Genomic DNA, 22,416 nt, shown 5'->3' on the forward strand with positions numbered 1-22,416 from the left:
GGAGATTTGGAGAGAGCAGAGAATGCTGCAGTACCACGAAGCAGAGAGTCCATCAACCAGCACTTTGAAGATAAAGAAGGAAAATGCCTCCCAGGGAGCTTCATGAAAGAGGAAACCAAGAGAGAAAGCTAGCAGATGATACCATGTCACCATGTGCCCTTCCAGATGAGAGAGGAAACCATGACTGTGTTCAGCATGTGCCTTCTCGGATGAGAGAGAGACCCTGAACTTCATTGGCCTTCTTGAACCAAGGCATTTTTCCCTGGATGCCTTTGATTGGACATTTCTATAGACTTGTTTTAATTGGGACATTTTCTTGGCCTTAGAACTGTAAACTAGCAACTCATTAAATTCCTCTTTTTAAAAGCCATTCCATTTTTGGTATATTGCATTCTGGCAGCTAGCAAACTAGAACAGTGTGGAAAAATTTGCTCTGTATTTGGGCTTCAAATATGTATTTCTGAAGGGGATATTTTAAAATAATAATAAAAATTCCCCTAACCTCCATGAAAACTCTGAACTTTTATACAGTTATTTTATTTTATTTTGTTTAACTCTAAGAACCTTCAAATAGGAACATAAACTCTTCAGATTCAGTGAGGAAGTGTTTTACCAGAACTCTTGTTGGTTTTTGTGGTTGCTACAATAAGGAAACTCTCAAGCCAAAGTTTATCAATAGATTTACTATATCTTCTAGGGATTATAATCTCTTGTCTAATGTTTTAAAGTCTCATTTCCTTCATCATTTCTTTATTGCTTTCACTTGCAATAGTGAGACTGCTCCTAGGATGGGGAGTTTCATTATATACTAACTAAATCACTTTTTGGATTCTTTAAATTAACTAAAACATTGGACTGGACAACTTTTTAAAAATACTACCTTTCAAAAATTATCTATATAGTACAGAGGTAAGTATAGAATTTTTAGTAATTTTTTTTCTGCTTATGCCTTTAAATTAGAACTTACATTTTTGTACATACTTTGATTTTCTCTCCCCTCATTATGAGTTTCAAGTCTATCCAGATAGACCCATTAAAAAGGTAATAAAAAGGCTTTACAAAGGGCTGGGTATCAACATTTTGGAGTTATTCAAATTTAAATGGTAGAGAAAAGCAAATAAGAAGATTACTTGAACAGAGTGGGTGGAAGCTTGTGTTGGAACATCAGCACAGAGAGGCTGCTAAAGTTACCAAATAGCAATCCTGGGAAATGCTATAGACAGTGTCAGGGTTCAAGGGCAAGCCACAAAAGGTCGGGCAGAGATGTGGGTGGTGTGAGATCTTATGAGTCGCTCAGGGGTGCTGATGAATCAAGAAGAATCGGTGTATTGCATTAGGCTGTATTGGGTCCAGCAAAGAGTGAAAAGGTGACGAGAGCTGTGGTTGGAGAAAGGACACATCCCAGAGTGGTAGAGGTGAGTTGATGGCTGGTCCCTGAATTCATGGATGGAGTTTGGAGTTTGGAGCTTTGTGACAGTCGAAGGCAAGGTAGAAGAGCGCTCGTGGATGGGGGGGCAAAGAGGGAGCAGAATAAAGGAAAAGTCTAGAGATAAATGACTCTCTTGGTTTTATTCCAAGTAAGTTAGGAGGCCCTTAGTAAGGAAGGCTATGATCTGAATGTTACAGGAAGAGGTCAGTATTGCAGAGAATCTGCATTTGGATGGGAGGTCTATAATTTGTGAATTTGACAGGAGAAAACAGGTTTATTGCATAGATTTGAATATTAGGTTGAAAATACATAAAAAAAAGTTTTTCCTTCTTTCTCTTCTGGAGCCCTCATCCCTAGGAACTTCCAAAGCCAATATGCATAGGAAGGAAAGTTAATAAAAACAAGCTTCCTTTCCTCATTGTTTATTGCAGGGGCAGATCTTTGTGAGTCTGAGGTCCTTCAGAGCAAGAGAATGCAGCTTCCTCTGAACAAGCAGGAATTGAAGTCACAGTAATTGCCAGTATTCTGCCATAGGAACTGTGAAATGCATTCATTTCACAGAAGAGGCCGGTGACTTTTGCTAGCAGGACCATGCTAGGATTTTTATTTTTATTTTTTTAACTAATCATAGTATCCAGTAGAAGGCTTCCACAGAATTGACAAGATTTGTCAAACACAATAAAACAACCTGGGATATGTGTTTCGTTTGCTGTCTTCTCCAACTTCTCTTTAGGACGATAGTAGAACTAGACCAGGCAATGAGATTTGGATGGAAGGATTCTTATTCGAATGGTTTGGCAGCAGAGTGTAAAATGTATCTGTATTGTTGTTGTTCCTCCAAACTTAAAGCTTTACTGCCAAGAAATGTCAGTTTCCATTTGTGTCCGCAAGATGTGGATTAAACAATAAAGGAAAGTGCCAAATACAATTCAGATGCTCTCAACTTAAACCAAAGGCACACCATTTTGGAGTATCAGAGTAATTATTAATACTGTGTGGTCCAGTCACATGTAGATATGGAGGGTTCGGTTGACATTGTCCAAGCCTCACTTGAAAATCTGAATTAGAGGAGATTCACCTAAGACTTTCCCAAACCAGATCTTTTCCAAACCCCTCTAAGAAGGCCCATGTGGTCTCCTTGCACGCGTTCAACACCTGAACCAATTTGCCTTTCTAATGGCCTTCTCCCCACACTCAGTGGACGTCTGCCCCATCCACGGGGCTAAGCCCATAGCCTGTGCTTCTCTTTGGGAATTTCACATATAGAAAAAAATCAATCACACAAGCATTGAGGATAGCAGCCATTTTATTTTTTACTTCTCTTAGAAGGTCAAGTTGTGTAAGGAAACACCAAGCCCTTGACTTTGCAGAGAATGAATGCGTGAATGCTGGCCATATGAGTTGGATGATGGAGAAAGGCTTCCAAGTTGCAGTTTGAATTGAGTATGATCACTCTTACTGCCTGAAGCCCAGTGAACCCAATTTTTCATGGAAGTTGAAACACTCTCTTGAAACTCTCTTGTTTCTGCATTGGGCTTGAAGATTCCTATTTTGGTGGGAACAGGAAGTCTTAAAACTCCATTCTTGGATGTGTCTCCCCATCCCAGTGAAGAAAGTAAATGTCAATCTGGGTCAACCTACCTTCAAAAACAAATCATTTGGGGGTATCTGGCTTAATGGATGGCACGTTCCCCTGTACTTAAAAAAGTAAAAGCTTGATATGAGAAAAGTCCTATCAACTTCAACTTTAAGGGAGAGTGTAGAACTTTTGACATAAGTAGGTGTTTGTTTATTTTCTGACTGTCCTCAAGCAAATGAATAAGCAAACAAAATACCCAATTTCAAACACACCCTAAGCTGGATAAGAAAACAGACTTTGGATTACACACATCTCAGATTTCATATTTAAAATTCATTTGTCCCAGTGCTTAGACATTCTGAGAGGAAACAATCAGGAAGTGTCTTTTACTTTTACGTTTATGAGGAAAGCTGAAATCCTCCCTGCTCCACCATATGATTGTCAGGTTTGGAATCACAGGGAGCTGGTTTGAATCCTATACTCACTAACTTTGCGACTTGGAGAAAGTTAATTTCTTTAACCTGTTTCCCTGATTGATGAAGTGTGAGTGATATTACCCACCTCATAGTTATTTTGAGGTTTGGAAGCATCAATACCAAGTACTCAATACCAAATGGTAGCTGCCTTGTTATTGGTATATATTGCCCACGTGTGCTTTTTAGTTTCACTAAGGTTTCTTAGCATGTACTGAGACAGGTAGATCAGCAGTTGGCACGCTTTTTCTGTAAAGAGTCAGCTGGCAAATATTTTCAATTTTGCTGGACGTTCAGTCTTTGTTGCCACCACTCAGTTTTGCCGTCATAGAGTGAAAGCAGCCAAAGACAGTATGAAAATGAGAATCTATGGACTCAGATGCTGGAATTTAATAAATTGTCTTATGTTGCAAAATATTATTCTTCTTTTGATTTTCTTTTCTCCAACCATTTCAAAATTTAAAAACCACTGGTAGCTTGCGGGCTGTACAAAAACAGGCAGCCGGTCACAGATTGCCAGCACCTCCCCCGAGAGAATGTACTGGTTCTTTTTTAGTAAATGTTGCTTCTGGAGAACCGTTGAGTGGACTTCTCAGGAAAACTCAAGTGTCTTGAGTCACTGTAGAAAACCAAGCGTTGAGATTGATGTGTTTTCAACAGAGATTCGAGGAGCTGGGCATGCATGTCTGGTGAGTGTTGACTGTGAGTCTCACTCTGTGTCAAAGAAATGGGTGGGGAGAGGACCAGTTGTAATTATAGGTCATCAGCCTGAATCTTTTTCTGGATGTGAAACAGTGACTGTTCTCTCCCAAGCTTTCTAGCCTGGTCCTTGGTGAAGCTTATTCTGGTTTGGTCCCTTGCAGGTCATGAACACTTATGCCTCATCCCATTTTGTTTCTGGGAGATCCATGACAAGTCAGGTTGAGTAGATGGGTGATGTCTCCATTATACAAAGGGATACAGCAACCCTGGCAAATCCTGTGACTTGCCCAAGATTAAAACAGAGTAGCCTGAAAATCAGGACTGTAAACTCAGTCTCCCACCTCTTGGTCTGGGACACTTTTCACCCCCCATCCTGTTTGCATTATCATTGAAGAGTATTAATGAGATCAGGGATAGCACTTGGCATTCATAACTGTTATGCACAATCCTTCCAATGGACTATGGCATTTAACCCTCAAAAAACCCTGTGTAATTAAAGGGCAAGCTTTATTATTCATTGGTTGCAGATGAAGCAACTGACAAACTGATATTTTAACTTATCCCGGGTCACATACTTAAGTGTGAGAGGCAAGTCTGGAGCCTGTGTTTGCTAACTCTTTTTATTATACTGGGCTGCTTTATTGTACTACCTGACAGTTGATGTCATTAATACCCAAACATTTCAAAAAGACGTTGAAAAGGAAATAACATCCTGCAAGGTTCAGCCCCTGGCAGGGATTTTTAAATGGAGGTTTGTGTTATGAGAATTTTTGCTTTTGAAATGCTGTATGCACCTCCTGTAAAAGGTTGAATTAAATTATTTTATTTTGGTAAGTGGCCCATGTAAGTTTATTATTTATTTATTTTGGTTCTTTTTGGTTCAGCTCCCTTGGTTAAATGAAGCACTGCTGTATTTTTTATTGTACACCTCATCATTAAAAGAAATTGAAAGACGCTTGTTAGTTTTAATATTGCAGAGATGGAAATATATCTGGCACTGTTAGGAACAGTTACAATTCCTAATAGTGCATTTTAAGAAGTAGTCTGGTTTTGTTCGTGATCGAAAAAAAAAACTCTCCTATATTTGCTGTAATTCAATAATCATCTTTAGTTGGAGAGAATGTCTCTGCTGAGTATGACTGTGATTTTATGGACTCATTCAATATTTCTTTTCAGCCCATGGGAGTGGATTATACTCTTGAGCAGCATGCAAGGCTTTTCATTTGTTGGTAAATAATCCAAGCAAAGCTGCTTCCAAGGGCAAGTTTTCCCCCTTTCTCTATAAACCATATGCTTCTGTTGCTATTGGACATATGCCCCTTTCAATAAACTGTGTGCAACTTTAACTGTTGGAGCTATTGTTAAGTTGAACACAAACCAAATACTCCGAGTACTTCTTGCATCTGAGCCTACAACACAGTCCCGCAGAAGGCAGTGCTAAATATTATTCTGCAAAATAGCTATTCGGAACCTGGAAATAACACTATCTAAAGATAACAGGCTTGCAACAAGAAAGAGTTATGGGAGAGGAGTGGCGAGAAATACGGTGACAAGAAAATCATTTAACCTGATCGTGAGAGGTAGGATTTGCGCTGCTGCAATATACTGAGCCTGTCCAAAACCCAAACTTGGCAGTAATAATAAAAACAACAACCAAAGCAGAATAAGAAATTCAGAGTTTCTGAACTACCTTTCATAACTCTGGCTTGAAGCTTACATTTGATTAATGTCTGAAGTGTACGTTCCTGATAGTCTGGTTAGGAAGAGGTGAATAATTTTAACAATGACAATAACCTTCATGTGGGCATATAGAAAACTGGCAAGCCGATCAATGTTCGGTAGGGTTTCAGAGACACCATGGAAGACATTTGGCAGGGGTCTAAGATTAGTTTATGGTACATAAGAAAGTTGTACAGATCTGGCTTCTTCCCAGAAGTCTGTAAGCAGGTTGCTTCAGTGGTTAAGCCTCAATATTTGCAACTGAATACTTGGGGTGATTTTTCTGTGTAGCTTGGGGTGCTGATAGGTCTGTAAGGATTAAATGGGACCATTGTATGTGGAGCATTTAGCACAGGGCCTTGGCACTCAATAAATGTGAGCAACCTGAGTGGTGATAATGATGGTTTCTGATGCATTTTCTCTTTATAATTTTCTGGCTATAGGTAGGTCACCATATTGAGGCTGGGGGTTGTTAGGCATTTGGGTTACTTGTTTGGAAAGTGCTTATGCATAGATACAAAACGGTTAAAATGATCATATAATTTTAGATGTGCCAATCTATTTGACATCTCCATAAAGCCCTATACCAACATAAGGTGTAATTATTATGGATAAAAATAGCCCTCGGGGCACTTGTAGTTTTAGGAGGTGGAATAAATAGTTTAATACAAGGCTTCAGGAGGTAAATTTTGTGAGATAATTTTTTTTTTTTTTGATTTGTGTGTTCTTACTTTGATTTCTTTAGAGAATTATTGGAAAGGTCATACTTTTAATGGAATTGAAAATAAAAGTCAAACCAGTTTTTTTCCCTATATTCTAAGAAGAATGGGAAATATAGAAACATTAAGAAAAAAATAATCCATAGAAACATTTTTGTGTTTTTGGTGCATTTCTTTAAAGTTCGTTTTTTTTTTTAATTTAGAAATTTCGTATAGAAATAATTATGTATTTCTCTTCCTCCTAGCTTCCCTTCCTCCAAAAACTTGGGTCCTTAAAAAATTTAGAGGCTGATGGTGGCACAACACTGTGAACGTAATTCACGGCGCTGAATAGTATATTCAAATGGGATTAAAAGGGGAAATTTTTAGATTGTATAAAAATAAAACTTAAAAAAAATAGTTTAGAGACATTGTAGCCTTTAGAATCAAATCCAGGTGCTGCTGCTTTGTAGCTGTGTTTTCATGCCTCAGTTTTCATTTCTATATAAGGGGGATCATAAACATGCTTACCACATAGATTGTCATGTAAGGTGCTTGAAATTAAAGCAATACCAAGAGCTTAGTAAAATTCTGTATAATAAATGTTAGCTTTTATTTTCTTATGTTCATTAAAATCCTTGAATGCACTAAATACAATCTATATTTAATGATATAATATGCCATCATATCACAAGATATGTGATATGACATAAAATAAATGGACATTTATTTTATTTTCACCATTCTAAATAACACTGTCCTTATAAATCGTTGTTTACTTTGCTATTTTTTTCCTTAAAATACACCTTAGCAGTAGAATCATTAATTCTTTTTCTTTTTTTTGTAAAAAAAATGCAAACCACCTTTATTGTTAATATTTATGTTTGGTTCTGTAAACAAAGTTGGCAAAATTTTCTAATAATGATTATAGATATTTTTGAAAATTTAAAGACTATGATCCTTATCACTTCTGATAAGTATACATTTTTAAATGACTACAAACCAGTAAACATAGAAGTGGAAGGGGAAGAGAGAAACTTTGACAACAGATTATTTGAATTTTCTTCTTCCCAAATAGCTAATAGCATCACATGTGTCTTTTTTTGGTATTGCTGTGAAATCCCTAAAATTCCTGATTTTTTTCACTAGTCTGAAATAACTCCAGTAAAGATTGTACCAGTGAACCACAGATTCTGTTTTCTTTTTGTATAGTAAAGAAACTCAATTCTTTTCTTATCTTATTCCACACTTCAGAATCACCAATTCTTGATATACCTGGCCAATTATGGACATATCTGTATTTTTAATTGTGGGTGAAAGCCCTCCTTGTGGCTTCAACATCCTAAGGTGTGGTCCCTGGTGAGATGTGTTGTAGTTTAAATTCTCCTCTTTCCTGGCTGCTGACAAACCCTGCTGGATGGTGGAGCACAGATTCCAGGGAGAGTTGAATTGACTATTCGGTCTGTGGCATGGGAAAAAGAAAAGCTGACTACATCCTCTCTAACACTCATTGCTATGGTATTTCCAATTTATGGTGTCATTCCTAATTGTTTTCTGGATGCTAGAGTTATATCAAAAATGCATATGCGGGGTCAAATCCAGTCTGCTGCCTGCTTTTGCATAGCCTGTGCGCTTTGAGTGTTTTTTGTGTTTTGTCATTTTGAATGGATAAAAAAAGAAAAGAATAGTATCTTCTTTTTTTTTTTTACGTGGGCAGGCACCGGGAAACGAACCCGGGTCCTTGGGCGTGGCAGGCAAGCACTCTTACCTGCTGAGCCACCGTGGCCCGCCCAAGAATAGTATCTTGTGACATGTGAAAAGTTATATGAGATTCTAATTTCAGTACCCATAAGTAAAATTTTCTTGGAGCACACATTGGTTTATATATTGTCTGTGACTGCTTTTGCATTACAGTGGTGGGGTTGAGTGTTAAGACATACCTTTTGGTTTGCAGAGTTGAAATTATTTACTAACTTGTCCTTTATAGAAGGAGTTTGCAGACCTGTGCTTTAGGCCATTGACCTAAATTCACATTTCTTTTGCATTTCTTGGCACTGTAGGGAATAGAGGGGGTCAGATAGCCTGGGTTTTAAGAGGGTGGGCTTTAGAGTCAGGCCACCAGGGCTCCAGGCTCCTCCCACTAATTAGCTGTGTGAAATGTGTAAGTAAGTTAACTTCTCTGTGCCAATACTTATCTCAGCTGTCATCTGAGAATCATGACAGTGCCTTCCTGATTAAGTTGCAAGGGCAGATGAAATGAGTTGGGTAAAGCACTTCCTGCCTCTTAGTGAGTAAAGGTTGTCTGTCGTTGACTGGTACATGATTAACAGATTTTTAGTAGGCAGGCTTTTGAAAAAAAAAGGATCATCGGTAGGAAGAATGAGTGGGGGTAAAATTATTTGCGTTTTAGAAAGGTAGAAGAATTTGGTCTTTTATGTATTTACTTAATCCCCTTTAACAGTAGTTCTTTAAAATAAAAATGTGTTTCCCTTGGCTTTGGGACATTATGTACTCCTGAATGTGCCTGGAAAGCTGGAACAGGGCCAAAAGCAAAGTCTGGCTTGTGTCGTGCTTACCACTCCCACTCTGGGTGAGGGCGCAGGTTGGCACTGCCTCTTGCTGGGTGCCCACCCTGCCCCATGGGACTGAGGCTCACAGCCCTCGCCAGAGGAAAGGAGGGCAGCTGGGGTACCAAAACAACCTGCCTTGGCCATGACTGTGATGATGTGTTTTGTGGGGTTAATTAGACTCATCTTCTATCCCAGGGACTGATAGATAGTATCTGAGCTGTTCTCTGAAAGCATTTACAAAGTTGCAAACTTTTGTTGCTAAGTACCTAGACACTGACTGTCTAAGCAAACTAGGCTTGCTTGTCTGGACCACATCTATCCAGGGTAAAGAATCAGAATTGGGGACTTCGTTTTGATTTCTCAAAGACATATTTCATAGCTGAGGTCAACTTGGGCAATAACTATGGGAACCTGAATAGGTGGATCACCTGGTTTTGTCCTGAGGCTGGCTCTGCAGAGCTGAGCCTCCTGGTGGGGGCGGAGCTCCAGCTCATTTCAGTACCATCCTGGTATTATCTTCCTATTTAGATGTGCTCTCCAGGAGCATCCTGTTTCTGCAACGGAATAAACATGTCTGTAAAATTTTATTAAAAATATAATACCACCACATGCTCAGGCTTTCTCATTACATGCTCTTCTAAAACACAAAAAGCATGCAACGTAAACACACCACCAGATGAAACCAGTTAAATGTGTGGTCACTCCTGCAAATTGAAAAAAAAATGGTAGAAAAGTTAGGAAATGGGACTTTTCTGTTGGGGTGGAGCAAGTGCACGAACCTGGGAACCACAGTTGAAGAGGGCTGCCAGAAGAAGCTGTTGCACACAGGTTTATTTCTCCCTGCCTTTAAAGGAAAACCAGGCTCGAGTCCTCCTGCTCGTTGGGTGCTGGGGTAGATCTGCAGGACGATAGCATGATTCCAGTCTGCAGGATGCCTGCCCCAGCTGGGACCCAACACCCTGGCCTGGGGAACAGGCATTTCATTGTTTCTGTGAAGCTTTTGGCTGCGGATCTCATTATTGAATCCTAACTGCTCAGGTCTGTATGTGCGAAGTACGAGAGACTCTCGTTTCTTTGCTTATAAAAGACCAAAACCAGCTTCTTAAGGAAATCTCTAATACCTAAGTGTTCACGAGACTGTTACTCACAGATAGGCACAAGTGTGCTATTAATCTGAAGGGAAAAAAATTGGCCCTCCTGGGAATTTATTGTACTTCCTTTGATGTAACTAATTAACTCACTCTGTGTAAGCAGCGGCTGGCAACTAATAGCAGGCTAATAGAAGAAGCTTCCTGAAATTTTAGACTTCTTACTTCAAGGAGGGGGTCTTTGCAGGCTCATAAAAATAAAAACAACAACTAAGGACCTCCTTCTCCCTATTAAAGGAGAGCTTGCCGGGGGTCGCAGGAGTATTGTTTTGTTTCTCTCTTCCTGGGTGCATGTGGGATTTGGCTAGGTGCTTTCTGTCTGGAAGTTTTGGAAGTTGATTTGTGCTTGTGCTTAAATGCCTGGGTGTACTCAGGGTAATGTTTAACCAAGTCACAGCCGCTTTTTACTGTGCTTGACGTCAGCACCCAGAAGCATCCTCCCAGGGGCAGGGGTGGGGTTGTAGAATTGGTGCTACTTCAGAGCAAGGAGGAAAGTGAGTGGAAACTCTACAGGCGGCAGGGTATGCTTCAGGAGGCCACAGACAAGCTGATAGGTTATCAGCCTCATTCTTCGGATCAGCAGAACATCATCCTGTTATTATCTTTGAAAAAAGGCAAGAGGCCACCTGCTCTGCATACCTTCCGCTCTCTGTGCCACAGGGTGGGTAACAGCCAGTTCAGGGTATACATTTTAGTTTATCTGAATTCTCATCTGGCTGTTTCTGCCTACTCCCTTCTATCCCAGTTACCTCTTTTGAAGTTGAATGGAACTCTGTAAACTGAGCAGTTGGAGAGTTTAGGCAAGAATTTTGCCTTGGGTTGAGTTCTAACCTGTTTCCCTTTCAAGCGGATAGTTTCCAGGGAAGGACTGGGACGATGCTGCTCCATCTAGACCATGTTTTATTCTTTGGCAAAACAAACACTAGAAATGTTAAAACAATTCAGATACTCAGATGACTCTGTTGGAGAGCATTTTCTACTTTCTATCATTTCACCCCGGGGCTTCCTGTTGGATGAAAGTACGGAGAGAAAGCTACCCCCCAGCCTTTGAGGGAGCATGGTCACTTGAATTACTCCAGAGCTTCATATTCTGCTGCAGTCCTAGCAGGGTGGTTTAAAGGCTGCAAACAAAGCGGAGCGCTCTCTCCGGATCCATCTGGGCCCCTCCCTCTGTCATCAGTCACTGTCAATGGGAGATGTATGTGTAGTCACACAAGGGCAGTGTCTGACCCCAAGGGTATTGGAAATGTTCTTAGAGAAGGCATTGTTTGCTCATTCCCTTTTGAAGCCGAGCTCTAGACATTCTTGAGAGCAGTCTAGATGGAAAAAGGGTATGTTCTGCTTTAAAAAATTGCAGGAACTTTAATCTACCTTCCTGGTAGCCTTCTACAGTGCTCATGAGTATCTTGATCCTTTTCTCTTTTTTTCATTTCTGATCTCTCTTTGGCCAGAACCATGGGGAGGACTCTGAAATAGGAAGGAGAGGACTTGGATTCCATTAGTTTTTGCTCAGAGAACATCCAAATGTAAATAAACCTGAGAAGTAAAATCTGACAAGATGCAACTAATGCATAGTGGGGGAGAAAAATGAAATGATGCCCTTTCCAAACACAGTGAGACAATTTACATGGAGGAAAGCAGAAAATGATGCTTTCTTTCTTGCTCAGAGCTATGAGGTGGGGCCCCGGGTTTGTTGGAAAGATCTTAAAAATTCCGTAAAAGACAAAAACCATTGGCTGAGCCTTAAGGTATGCAGAATGGATTTGCAGTGTATGTGTTCAAGCCTGGGAAGGAAGGAATTACTGTTGTTTGCAAGCTTCATGGTACTGATAGGAGAGATTTGTAACTCATGTCCTACTCAGTGTTCACAAGGGTGGCCATAGATTGACAAAAACTTGATAGGAAATGTCTGAATTTTGAAATTGTACGTGCATAAAGATGTAATTACTTTTTGCCCCCATTTTATTGGTGTGTGGGGTTGGGAAGGTGCATACAAACTCCAGATACCGTTCAAACCTTACCCAGTCATAGATAGGCCTCTCACTGGTGACTCAGTGTGCTGTGAGTGCAGGTCTCACTGCATCCCTTACTTGCTGTGAGGCATGGGGCCTGTTTCTGATCTGGAAACTGACCTGATACCTTGTTCTTCTGCCATGATTAGGTGGCCGTGGGGCTCAAACGAGATGATATCATTAATAAATTGTTCTGTCGAGGAAAAGGGTTATTTTTCTTTCTTAAGGAATGGGGAGATGTTTGTTATGTAAATATTAACTGAGCTTCAGTTCTGTGTTTTAATTCATTTGAGGAAGTTATTATATCATTCGATATAGAAATTATGAGGCTCCACAAACTCAGACCTTCTTGAGCATGGAGATATTATTTTCTTGTCAGGATTCCATTCGACTAGACATCTGAGGGTCCAGTATTTCTTTTTCCCCCTTAGCATTTTGTCTCCTCCCCCCCCCCTCCCCCCCCCCCCCCCCATTCACTTTATTTCACGGCAACCTGAGTGCTCCTTTTCTGGGAAAGCCTGATATTCTGACTTCAGTTTTGTAATTTAATGATGGAGAGTTTCCTTAGTAAACCAAATTTAGAGTCCTAGAATGCTTATCTTATATCCAGACCTTGAACATAAAAGGCATTTTATACCCGCAATTGTTCATTTAATGAGCAATTGCAGAGTGCAGGCCGGTTAAGGGATTGAGCTATATGCACTATTATTGCAAGAAGTATTCCGAAATACCAGAAATAGGACGTAAGCTCTGATCAGGGAGACTGCGAGCACAATTACCTTCTTTTCAAATCCTTCTGTGACACTGCGGGAGGAAAAAGGACTTTGAAACTTGAAAGGAAAGAGCTTGCTTTCAACCTCAAAAGCTAGGAGGAAAGGGCTCTGAAATTTGCTCAGAATTCCCAATTCACCATTAGCCTGTTTCTTCCTTTAGCCTCAAGGCATTCTCCGCTTTTTGAAAAGATGTTAAGAAATTCAGTCACAATAGAGAGCCTAGTTTTGAACATGTTTCACTCGGTCCATTGAGGTCTGGGCTCCAGCCTTTGTGTGGGGTGAATTGAGCTGAGCGGCTAGCTAGTTGGAGAGAGGTGAATGAGGAGGCGCTGTGCAATCACAAATTCTGGCAAAGAAGAAAGCTTACCCCTTCCTTTATTTTACAATATGCATTCCTGTACAATCCTGCTAGTGGCAATATGTGGAGTCGAGCCTGTTCTTAAGTCAATACAGAGTACTTGGTTTATAGCAACTCTTGTTAAGTTTGTCTTGTAATTGAAGCTGCTGTTGACCTTGCTTGGAGACCATTTGTAAAACCGTTTATTTAGCATAAACTGAAATAATAAACCCTCCTTCTCTCGGGCTGATTGTGATAGGGTGACATTAGTTTGATTTAATGATTAGCCGCCTGACCCTTCTGCTGGAGAGAGCGGCTTGAATAGGGAGAGTTCACTAGGAAGCACACAGAAAGAATACTAATGAGCTTGTTAAATTTAGCATGGCTCCAACCACTTTTAATTCCTCTAATGGGAGCAGCACTTCCTCAGAGAGGAAGAGGGAGAAGGAGGCAGAGAGACAGGGAGAATGTTCATAGAGGGTCTGCACAGCTAGAGAAAGCTTACCAAGAGAAGTTTGCACAAAGTAGCTAGCCAGAGCCTGGGGACTGAGTTGTAAGTATCCTCTCTTAAGCTCTGTGTCTTCTCCATGGTGGGAGTGAGGTGGTGGTGGTGGGGAAACGTAATAGCATTAAAACGGGCTTTAAAGGAATAGTTTAAAATGGATGTTAAAAAGGGGTGGGGGGGTGAACGCATGTACTGTAAACTCCTAAGCAGCTGATTTTGCTAGAGTGACAGGAGATGTCCCTGCTTAGTGATGCATGCAGAGTTTTATTTTAATATTGGGAGAATCATCTGGAACTTTTGTCTCAAGTCTTTGGCGGGAAAGAATTTGTTTCCTCTCCTCTCTTATAATGAGAAATTGTATAGGAGCTGGTGAGCAGATTATAAGACAGTGTTTAACTGAGTCCTGCTTTAAGCAACATGGTTACTTTCTTTAGACCTTCTAAGTGGTCTTTGCAATGAAGCAGCTTCTCCTTTTTCTGAGTTTAGGACATCAAGAGGGCCTCCCCGAATGCTAACTGCTTCTGGATGAGTTTGGAAAATCTGGGACCGTTTCTAAAACACAGTGCTCTGGAGAGCTCTCCATTTGGGGGGTGGGCGGAGGTAGGGATTTTTTTTTTTTAACTTCCACTGGAGCATGTATATCCAGAAGGAAGGAGCTACAAAGTGGGATTATGATGACAGTATTTAAAGTAATTTTTTCCTGAAACTTTGCAGTGAACTGGATGTTTCGGTTTGACCCCAGAGCTTGCAGCTGTTAAACATAGAGCCGCACTAACAGTTGCCTTGTGTTTGGCTGTTAAAGTCCATTGGCAGATGCCCTTGGAGCAGTGGGTTGTTTGCTTACATTTTTGCAGCAAGCCTTCTACTTGTTGCCATGGCAGACAGTATGTTTCTGTCAATAATTTGGCCTGGCGTAGCCTGTCTGCACTGACTCTCAAACTTTATTGAACAACTCGGCTCAACTGAACAAGATTAGACAGCTTTCGTCTTTGGCTTGCTGAAGTGGTTGCTAAATTTATAAGCGCAGGCAGGAATATTGCACGGAAAGTTTCCCTTTCACTGTATAGAGAGTGCATTCAAGTCTTCAAGTTTTGTAGCTGTTTGTATTCTGGAGCGTGGATACTGTCAAGTTTTTGTCTTTGTGCTCACCAAAAGAACGTGTCTGCTGGAATCAATTTTCGAGGTGTGCGTGTGAAAATGTGGCAGCATTGGCCATTGAAAAGTAGGTTTTCTGATGAAATTTTCCACATTAAAACAACAACGAAAACTCTTGCCTGCATTTACCTTTACTGAGGGAACAGCAGTGTTTTTGTATTAAATATTTGAACTTTGGTTATTTCTCATTATAGCTTTCATATTCACACGGATTAGTGTGAGGTTGACTCTCATTAAGAAAATCACTTAGGGAAATCGTCACCTCCTTTTCCACTTCCTCCCCCCACCTGCCTTCTAACCCCCCCCCCCCCCCCCCCAACCACCACCAACTTCCTTCTCCCAGGAGGCTGGGAATGTCAGAGGACTCTGGCCAGACCATGCCAATTATAGTTTTTGGAGAAGTTGGACTCAAATGTTCATCATAAAGGGTTTCCAAGAAACAGCATTTATTGTAGGGGTGCAGATTTAAGAGAAGAAAACTTCATTCTTTTAGGGAAATTAAGTCAAAGAAATCTTCCTGTTTTAAACTTGGAACAGATTAATAGAGACTGGTGAGTTGTCTCTCCTGGAGAATGCTTATTATGTGTCAAAGCCCCCTGAAGCTGCCCCCTCAGGTGACCAAGGGTTTCTGGTCTTCCATTTGCCGCTCAGAACTAGATGTCCACTTTTTTGAAATCTGAAGTGTAGAGGCTTTTATACAGAAGGCAAATTTTTAGAAACTATGACTTTGGCCATTTGTAGGTTATAGGAATTATGGGAAATCTGTACATTTTAGTGTTTTTGACACCTTTCTATGTTTCTCTAATTGTAAAATATAGCCCACAACTTGAAAGCTAACGAAATCCAAGGGTGGACTCATACTTAAAAGTATTAGTCGGGAAGGGGACTAAAACTGTACAATTGATTTTGTATGTTAGTTTGTTCGTAAATTACCAAAAAGCATGTTTTGAATTGCTTTAGTAAAAGATCAATGTGTGAATATGTGAGGTGATACCATATGTTTTTGTGGTAGTTACTTGATAGATTAAACTTGTAATTTATCCCCAGATTGTAAGATTTGAGAGTGAGGATCTGCACAAAACAATATTAAAATAATGTTTCACAGTTCCTTTGTAGTAGTCAGCAAATTCACAGAAAAGACCCAGACATGCTTCCTTGTCTCCTCTGTTTTGCAGGTCATTTGCTAGGCTGAAAAAAAATACATTGCTTATTTCTTCAAGCCCCAGACTTAGGCTGAAAGACTACAATTGCTGCTGGCTTTTGATAGTTCAGGTCATTAGTTAACACAAAACATTAGTCATTCCTTTAGGTTGTATTTTACGCGCTTCCCTGTGTTTATAGCTGTACCTTTTTTTGAATTTGTACAAAGAACTATGAAACTGCCAAAGCATAATTTTTCTTTTAGGGGGTTGGGGTTCTGAGATGTATCTGCTTTATGGATTACTTTGAAGATAAGTTCATGTATTCTGAATGTCTTCAAAATCTATCTAAAATGTATAGTATTTCTTATATCCAAATATTCATTTTTAAAATAAGAAATGGGATAGATGTCTAAGAAGTGATCCAGTAAGTCTGATTCCATCAGCACTTACCCGTCTGCGTTCTGTCTGTTGATGAAACACAGAGCTTTGGTTGGGAGTACGTGGTTTAGGACACACGTGTGATGCTAACAGATGACTCGGCCCACTTGTTGTAGGTTCAGAGAGCCAGTTTGGTTTAATTTTATGCATCGGTTCTTTGATCTGTTATTGGAGATAGGTCATCCAATCACATGGGCAGAAAACCATAGTGGCTGGATAGGAAGTTCTTCCAGATCAAAGGGAACTGAAGTATTGGTTAGTTGGAATACCAGATATACATGAAACTGCATCATGCTGTTTCTTACGTGCTTGAAGAGATAGATATATGGATCCCACCAACGCATGTACATACATCAATGTAACCGGATGCCTTCCTCACCCAGTGAGCCACCCCTCACTTGTACTTCCCGCCACACTCATTTTTCTTCTTAGTTCTCAGCCCTGTTGCATGGCTAAAAGCAGGAACTGTCTCAGATGAGGCACTGTAGGTTTTCATGATTGGCACCTTTATGGGTTTTCTGTCCCATTCCTGTCTCTGTTAAATCTCTCACTGGGTTCCCAATGTGACTTAAAAAATAAAACACAAAATCTTCTGGATCTCATTGTTAACACGTCCTTCTCTGAGGGACAAAGAATATACCCCTTTTGGAGCCACCCAGAGCATCACTGGGTCCCCAGCTGCCCTCTTCTGTCCTCCAAAGTCCCAGTTTCCTCAGGCAGAGAAGGAGAAGCTGGACTCACCCTCCCAGAACCTTGGGCTGGCACAACTTTCATTTCCACATGGGGCCAGCAGAGATATTGGCAAGTCCATGATTAAAAGCCTGGCTGGCAGATTCAGCTGTAAGCTGGCGATGACAATTTGCTGACCCCCTACATCTCCGTTTAATAGGCTCATTTCCTGTGCCCCTTTGTCCGGTATTTTGGACCCCTCATTCATAAGCAACTCTGTCTGGCAAATATTCCACCACAGTGAAGCTGTCGAAGATGCCATGAATGAGAAATAGGCTTCTTTTTTGGGTGGTGGTGGTGGTGAGGGGGATAGAGGTGGGAGAGCTGATTTATTTCTGTGTTTTAATTGCTCCTTAAAGTGGATCACGGTGTCTTTCCTTTTCCTTCTTTCTTTAGAGGATGAAAGTCCCGGGCAGACCTATCACAGAGAGAGAAGGAACGCCATCACCATGCAGCCACAGAGTGTCCAGGGGCTCAGCAAGATCAGCGAGGAGCCTTCCACGTCTAGTGATGAGAGGGCCTCGCTGATCAAGAAAGAGATTCATGGATCCCTACCGCACTTGGCCGAGCCCTCTGTACCTTACCGTGGAACAGTGTTTGCCATGGACCCCAGGAATGGCTACGTGGAGCCTCACTACCGTAAGTGGCTGATGCCAGGTGGCAGCTGTCCTGGGGAGCTGCATTTAGGGAAGTGCAGCGTGGGGTGCGCATGTGTTTGAGTGTTTTATGAATTATGTGGTCTCCATTATTCTGTAAAAACATTTAATTTACCTTCCGTTTCTCTTCTTACTACATCCTGTCCATTTATTTTTTTAATTTAAAAATAAATAGACTTTTCTTTAACTCTCTAAACAACTCAAGCCTCTTGGGGCAGCCTTCAGGAAAGTGGTCCACCCGTGCTTCCCTTGGACCTTTCTTGCAACTAGAACTAGCTTTGCCCCATCTAGGTAGATGCTGCAGGAGAAAAGTGATTGATGGTTGGGAGTTTTTAAAAGTGGGCTGCATGAGGAGGGGTCTATTAACAGCAGCTCTTCCCGTTTATAGTGATCTCTGCTTAATTGTTGAGGAGGAACAAACCTCTTTTAACAAATCAGTGCCAATCTGTTTGCTGGGGTTCATTTTTCCCTGCACTCTGCTTTCCTCGCTGAGCAGCATGCCAGAAACTTTGGAAGCTCCTTTTCCAGCATTAATGAAGTTTAATAAATTGACTAGGATTTCGAACACTTACATACAGTGGTATTCTCCAAAAGCAGAATATAGAGAAAAACATGGGAGTCGAGTTTATTTCTGACCTGTTTCTCATTTAGAAATATAATTTGGTTGTGGAGTAATGAAGTTCACATTGAGGTGCCAATGCTTGCAGCTCTTGATTACAGATTTATCACCTAGCCAGGATACAGATTTGCCATTTAACCTCCCAGGCTCCCATTCCAGATGATCCATTGAGCTCCAGAAAGGGGCCACTGGTTTGTGTTTCCCTTTTTCCACATCATTCAGAAATTTTAGTGTTTTAAGGCAAAAGGTCATTAGCCAGATGACTGATTAGTGAGGACAGCTGATTAGGGCATGTTTTTTTGCTCAAGAAAGTGCCCAGGATAAAAGCTAATTTCATCCCTTCATTAGTTGGCTTGCAGCAAAGGGGAATGTTCACTCATCAGGGTGCAGATCAAAGAGCCTCACACAACCTTAAGTCTCAGCAATAGCTTTACCCCCACTCTCCGCTCTACCTCCCTGAAAGATTATATTGTTGGAAAAGATGGAAGATATATTATTTAAGTGCTGAGAGCTCCCATTTCTCTGTTTAAAAAGTGTTTCTCATTCCTATTGCTGCAGTTGTTTCTACAGATACGGAAATAAGGAAGAACATGCACACGTGTGCATGGTCTTTTCTTTCCCTCATTAAAGGTTTATTTTTATTTTCTGTTAGGAGTGAAGGTTTAAATAGTATTTAACCTTAAAGTATTTAACCTTAAGTATTTAACCTTAAATAGGATTTTTCACTGAGTAATTTCTCAGTTTTCGGCATTGTATTTTTATTTGTGGGCCTGTCTTAAATATCACCCTGGCAGAAGACGTGGAGTCCCATGTATTTCCCACCTGTATTTATACACCCTGATATTAAACTTACTTGAAACAAAAACAGTCTAAATTGTGAGCCGCAAGCTCCGTGCATTGTTTTGGTCTTCATGGAGGAAGACAGACTTTCCCATCTCATATTTCTGTTTTGTTTTCCTTCCCAGATGTCCACTAGTTAATGAGGTCTTTAATTAGTCAGGATAGCTGATGAGTACTCCTTTTTTGGCTGAAGAAAGTCGGCGTATAACCGTTAACCTCCTCTGTGTGCCGTTGAACTTGCAGCTTGTTCTTGATTGTTTGGTTCTAACGGCTTCCCCATTGAATTCTCTGCCAACGACCGTTTGAGGAGGGGCTGGGCTCCCTCCAGACCTGGGGCCCTCCCCTTCGTCTTGGTCGTCTGCATGTGTGACCCCTCCCCTGGAGCCCCAGTGGAAATGTATGCCGAAACTGGACACTGGAGAGCTCTTAATGGGGCATGGAGTCAGCCATTGTCACTCTGTTAGGGGGATATACCGCCAAGAAGGTGCTGCTTCTTCAGATGTTCCCACTGTATCTTTTAAATTAAAAAAATATATATATAGGATGACCCATGACCTACAGCATTCGTTATCAACAAATGCCATTTTGACCCACCATGCCAACTTGCTCCCAAAACTGGTCCAAAATAAATGCTATCATTACATTGGTGATATAGACAGAGAAGCCTAGAGGTCACACAGACTCAGGGCTCCAGGGATTTGGGATCACACCCTGGCTTTGCCACTTAGGAATTGTGTGAATTTGGCCAAGTGTGTAGAACTCTAAGAATCATTTCCTAACTGTTGAACAGGGGGTGAGAATATTATTGCCTGCTCCAGGTGGTTTTTATTTGCCTCATCTTCCACCTTCTCCTCATCTGTCTGTTTCTCCTCCTCTTGTTCCTACTTTCTCTGTCCCTCCTCCAACACCATGAGCACAGTCAGTGTCAGCTCACCCACCACATGGTTGGTTCCCTGTCCAAATCGAGTCATCTTCCCGAGTCTTGCAGATGCTGTAGTTGAGTATAGATTGGTGTTTCTCTGCCAGGCCCTTCCACCTGCCTCCCTGAGACTGGAATCTTCTGTAAACATTGATTAGGGTTGCAGTGGGTTGTAAACCTTATGAAAAGGATTGGTGGGGTTAGAATTGTGCCCTGTGACCTTTCTCCCTGAACCTTGGGGGACTGACTAATTTTTTTCTGTTTTGAATTAAAAAAACAGAAGCATTTAAATGAGTTTGAGAAGTCTTAACCCTTTAAATTCCTAGTAGAAAGTGTTTCAGGTAACTCAAATACAAACTTGAGACAGGTAGAAAATAAAGGGTACATTATTATTTATTCGTATTAGGTCATTTAAAGATGTTTTAATGAGGCTTCAAAAATCAAATAGGGTATGACTATTTCCTCTAGAAATCTACTGATTACTTAATTTTCTACCAGTATAACAAGAATTTTCTAAGTGTTTGGTAATAAAATCTGACTACCTTATATGGATTTAATTGTTCAGATAAAACTAATGATTGATTTGATGTTAACATTGATAAATTATCTAAGATTTTCAGTGTATGAGAGAAGTACCTTTAAAAAAAAGAGACATAAAATTTTCATCAAATTTGTTCCTTGGGGGTAAAGTTTGTATCACACCCTGCTGCACTGAATAACACCAGGTCATTGCAAACCTTTAGTAGTTCAAGGTTTAAAAACATCTAGAAAGGCCACCATTCCCTTCTTTTCCCTTGTTTTTTGTCCGTTGTGCTTAACCCCTGGAGAGAAAAGACTCCTGTAATCCAATGTAGCTGCGTACGTAAACACTCACAGCAATTTCTTCTTCTCTCTGTGGTTGGAAAATGTAGACTTTTCAAGATGCCTAATTTGTGTTTCTATATATACCAACTCTGTATTTCTGAAGTGTGGGCAGGCTTCCTGTAAGACCGGAAAAGGGAAAATCATTTTTTTTCTCCACTCCGAAGGACATCTGTAGAATTTTTATGGCAGAAGGTTTTATTATGCTTGGGTATGCAATGCTGCATCTTCACAAATTGTACTTAAGCAGGATTCAGAGTATTTTTGGTTTTGTGGGTTTGACTTAAAAAAAAAGGAAACATAGGGATAGAAGGCACTTCAAACATTTACAACATCTGTTTGGAATAAAGCCCTCACAGGGGTTCTGCGGGATATTCTCTTATGAAGGGTAGCTGTGGATGGGCTGTATATCAAGGTGAGAAAGCAGACGTTCAAGCTGCATGGCTCAGACATGTTGGGGTGCTGACAGGCTGGCTGCTACAGTATCGCCAGCACTTTATAATTTGGTAGAGCATAGGAGGAGCTTGTACTGGAGTCAGGATAAAAACCACCCTCACCTCTGCTTCCCTGTGTCTCCTGTCCAACGATTTTTCAGCAGTTTTATTCTGCCCCGCTCCATCCATAGCCAAACATTTCACATGACCATCACTCCCCACCAAAATGCTTTTACTTACTGTCATGCATTTATTCTTTTATAAACTTACAGAGGCAGGTGACATAATAGTTAAAGCATTCCTGTTCCCTGGCCGACACTTAATTTTCATTCTCTTCCCTGTTACAGAAAACATATGTTTCATTGTCTTACTTTGAAGAGTCTAGTTTTCTAAACTATTCCTACAGGGATTTCCGTGCAGAATTTCTTGGATGCACTAGTCATGTCATATAGGACCCCTGCTGGTTTTGCAAAGGGGTAGAGAGATGCCTCCTTTTCTAAAATTTCAGGTCTCTTTTACAGTTTTTCAGTAGTATGAAGACTGCTTTTCTTCACCCCCAACTGCTCCCAAGCAGCAGTTTCTCATGGAAAATATGATTCATCCCTCCATGCAGTGCTTTGATTGAAAACATACTGCTGGTATTCTTCCTTATGTTTCCCATCTCAGATGACAGAACTA

At 40.7% G+C, this 22,416-nt stretch overlaps 1 protein-coding gene and 1 long non-coding RNA gene across 7 annotated transcripts in view; one reads left to right on the top strand and one right to left on the bottom strand.

Moving 5' to 3' along the window:
- The window catches only part of LOC143649228 (uncharacterized), a 56,826-nt gene extending 36,199 nt beyond the window's left edge, over positions 1-20,627 (bottom strand). The window contains exons 1-3 of one of the 4 annotated variants that reach the window (XR_013158934.1): positions 19,538-20,627; positions 16,693-17,827; positions 9,599-9,724 (exon numbers count right to left, since the gene is read on the bottom strand). This is a non-coding gene — a long non-coding RNA (uncharacterized LOC143649228). The remainder of the gene's footprint in view (positions 1-9,598; positions 9,725-16,692; positions 17,828-19,537) is intronic. The other 3 variants (XR_013158933.1, XR_013158935.1, XR_013158936.1) reach the window with 3 other exon arrangements.
- The window catches only part of GLI3 (GLI family zinc finger 3), a 278,925-nt gene that overhangs the window by 73,318 nt on the left and 183,191 nt on the right, over positions 1-22,416 (top strand). Inside the window, exons 1-2 of one of the 3 annotated variants that reach the window (XM_077119398.1) lie at positions 9,778-10,208; positions 17,806-18,048. In XM_077119398.1, the coding sequence (XP_076975513.1) occupies positions 17,859-18,048 (190 nt within the window). In that variant the 5' untranslated portion in view covers positions 9,778-10,208; positions 17,806-17,858. Of the gene's footprint in view, positions 1-9,777; positions 10,209-13,028; positions 13,994-17,805; positions 18,049-22,416 lie in introns of those variants that run through there. The other 2 variants (XM_077119399.1, XM_077119394.1) reach the window with 2 other exon arrangements.

This window comes from Tamandua tetradactyla, chromosome 1, assembly GCF_023851605.1.
Source record: "Tamandua tetradactyla isolate mTamTet1 chromosome 1, mTamTet1.pri, whole genome shotgun sequence".
NCBI lineage: Eukaryota > Metazoa > Chordata > Mammalia > Pilosa > Myrmecophagidae > Tamandua > Tamandua tetradactyla.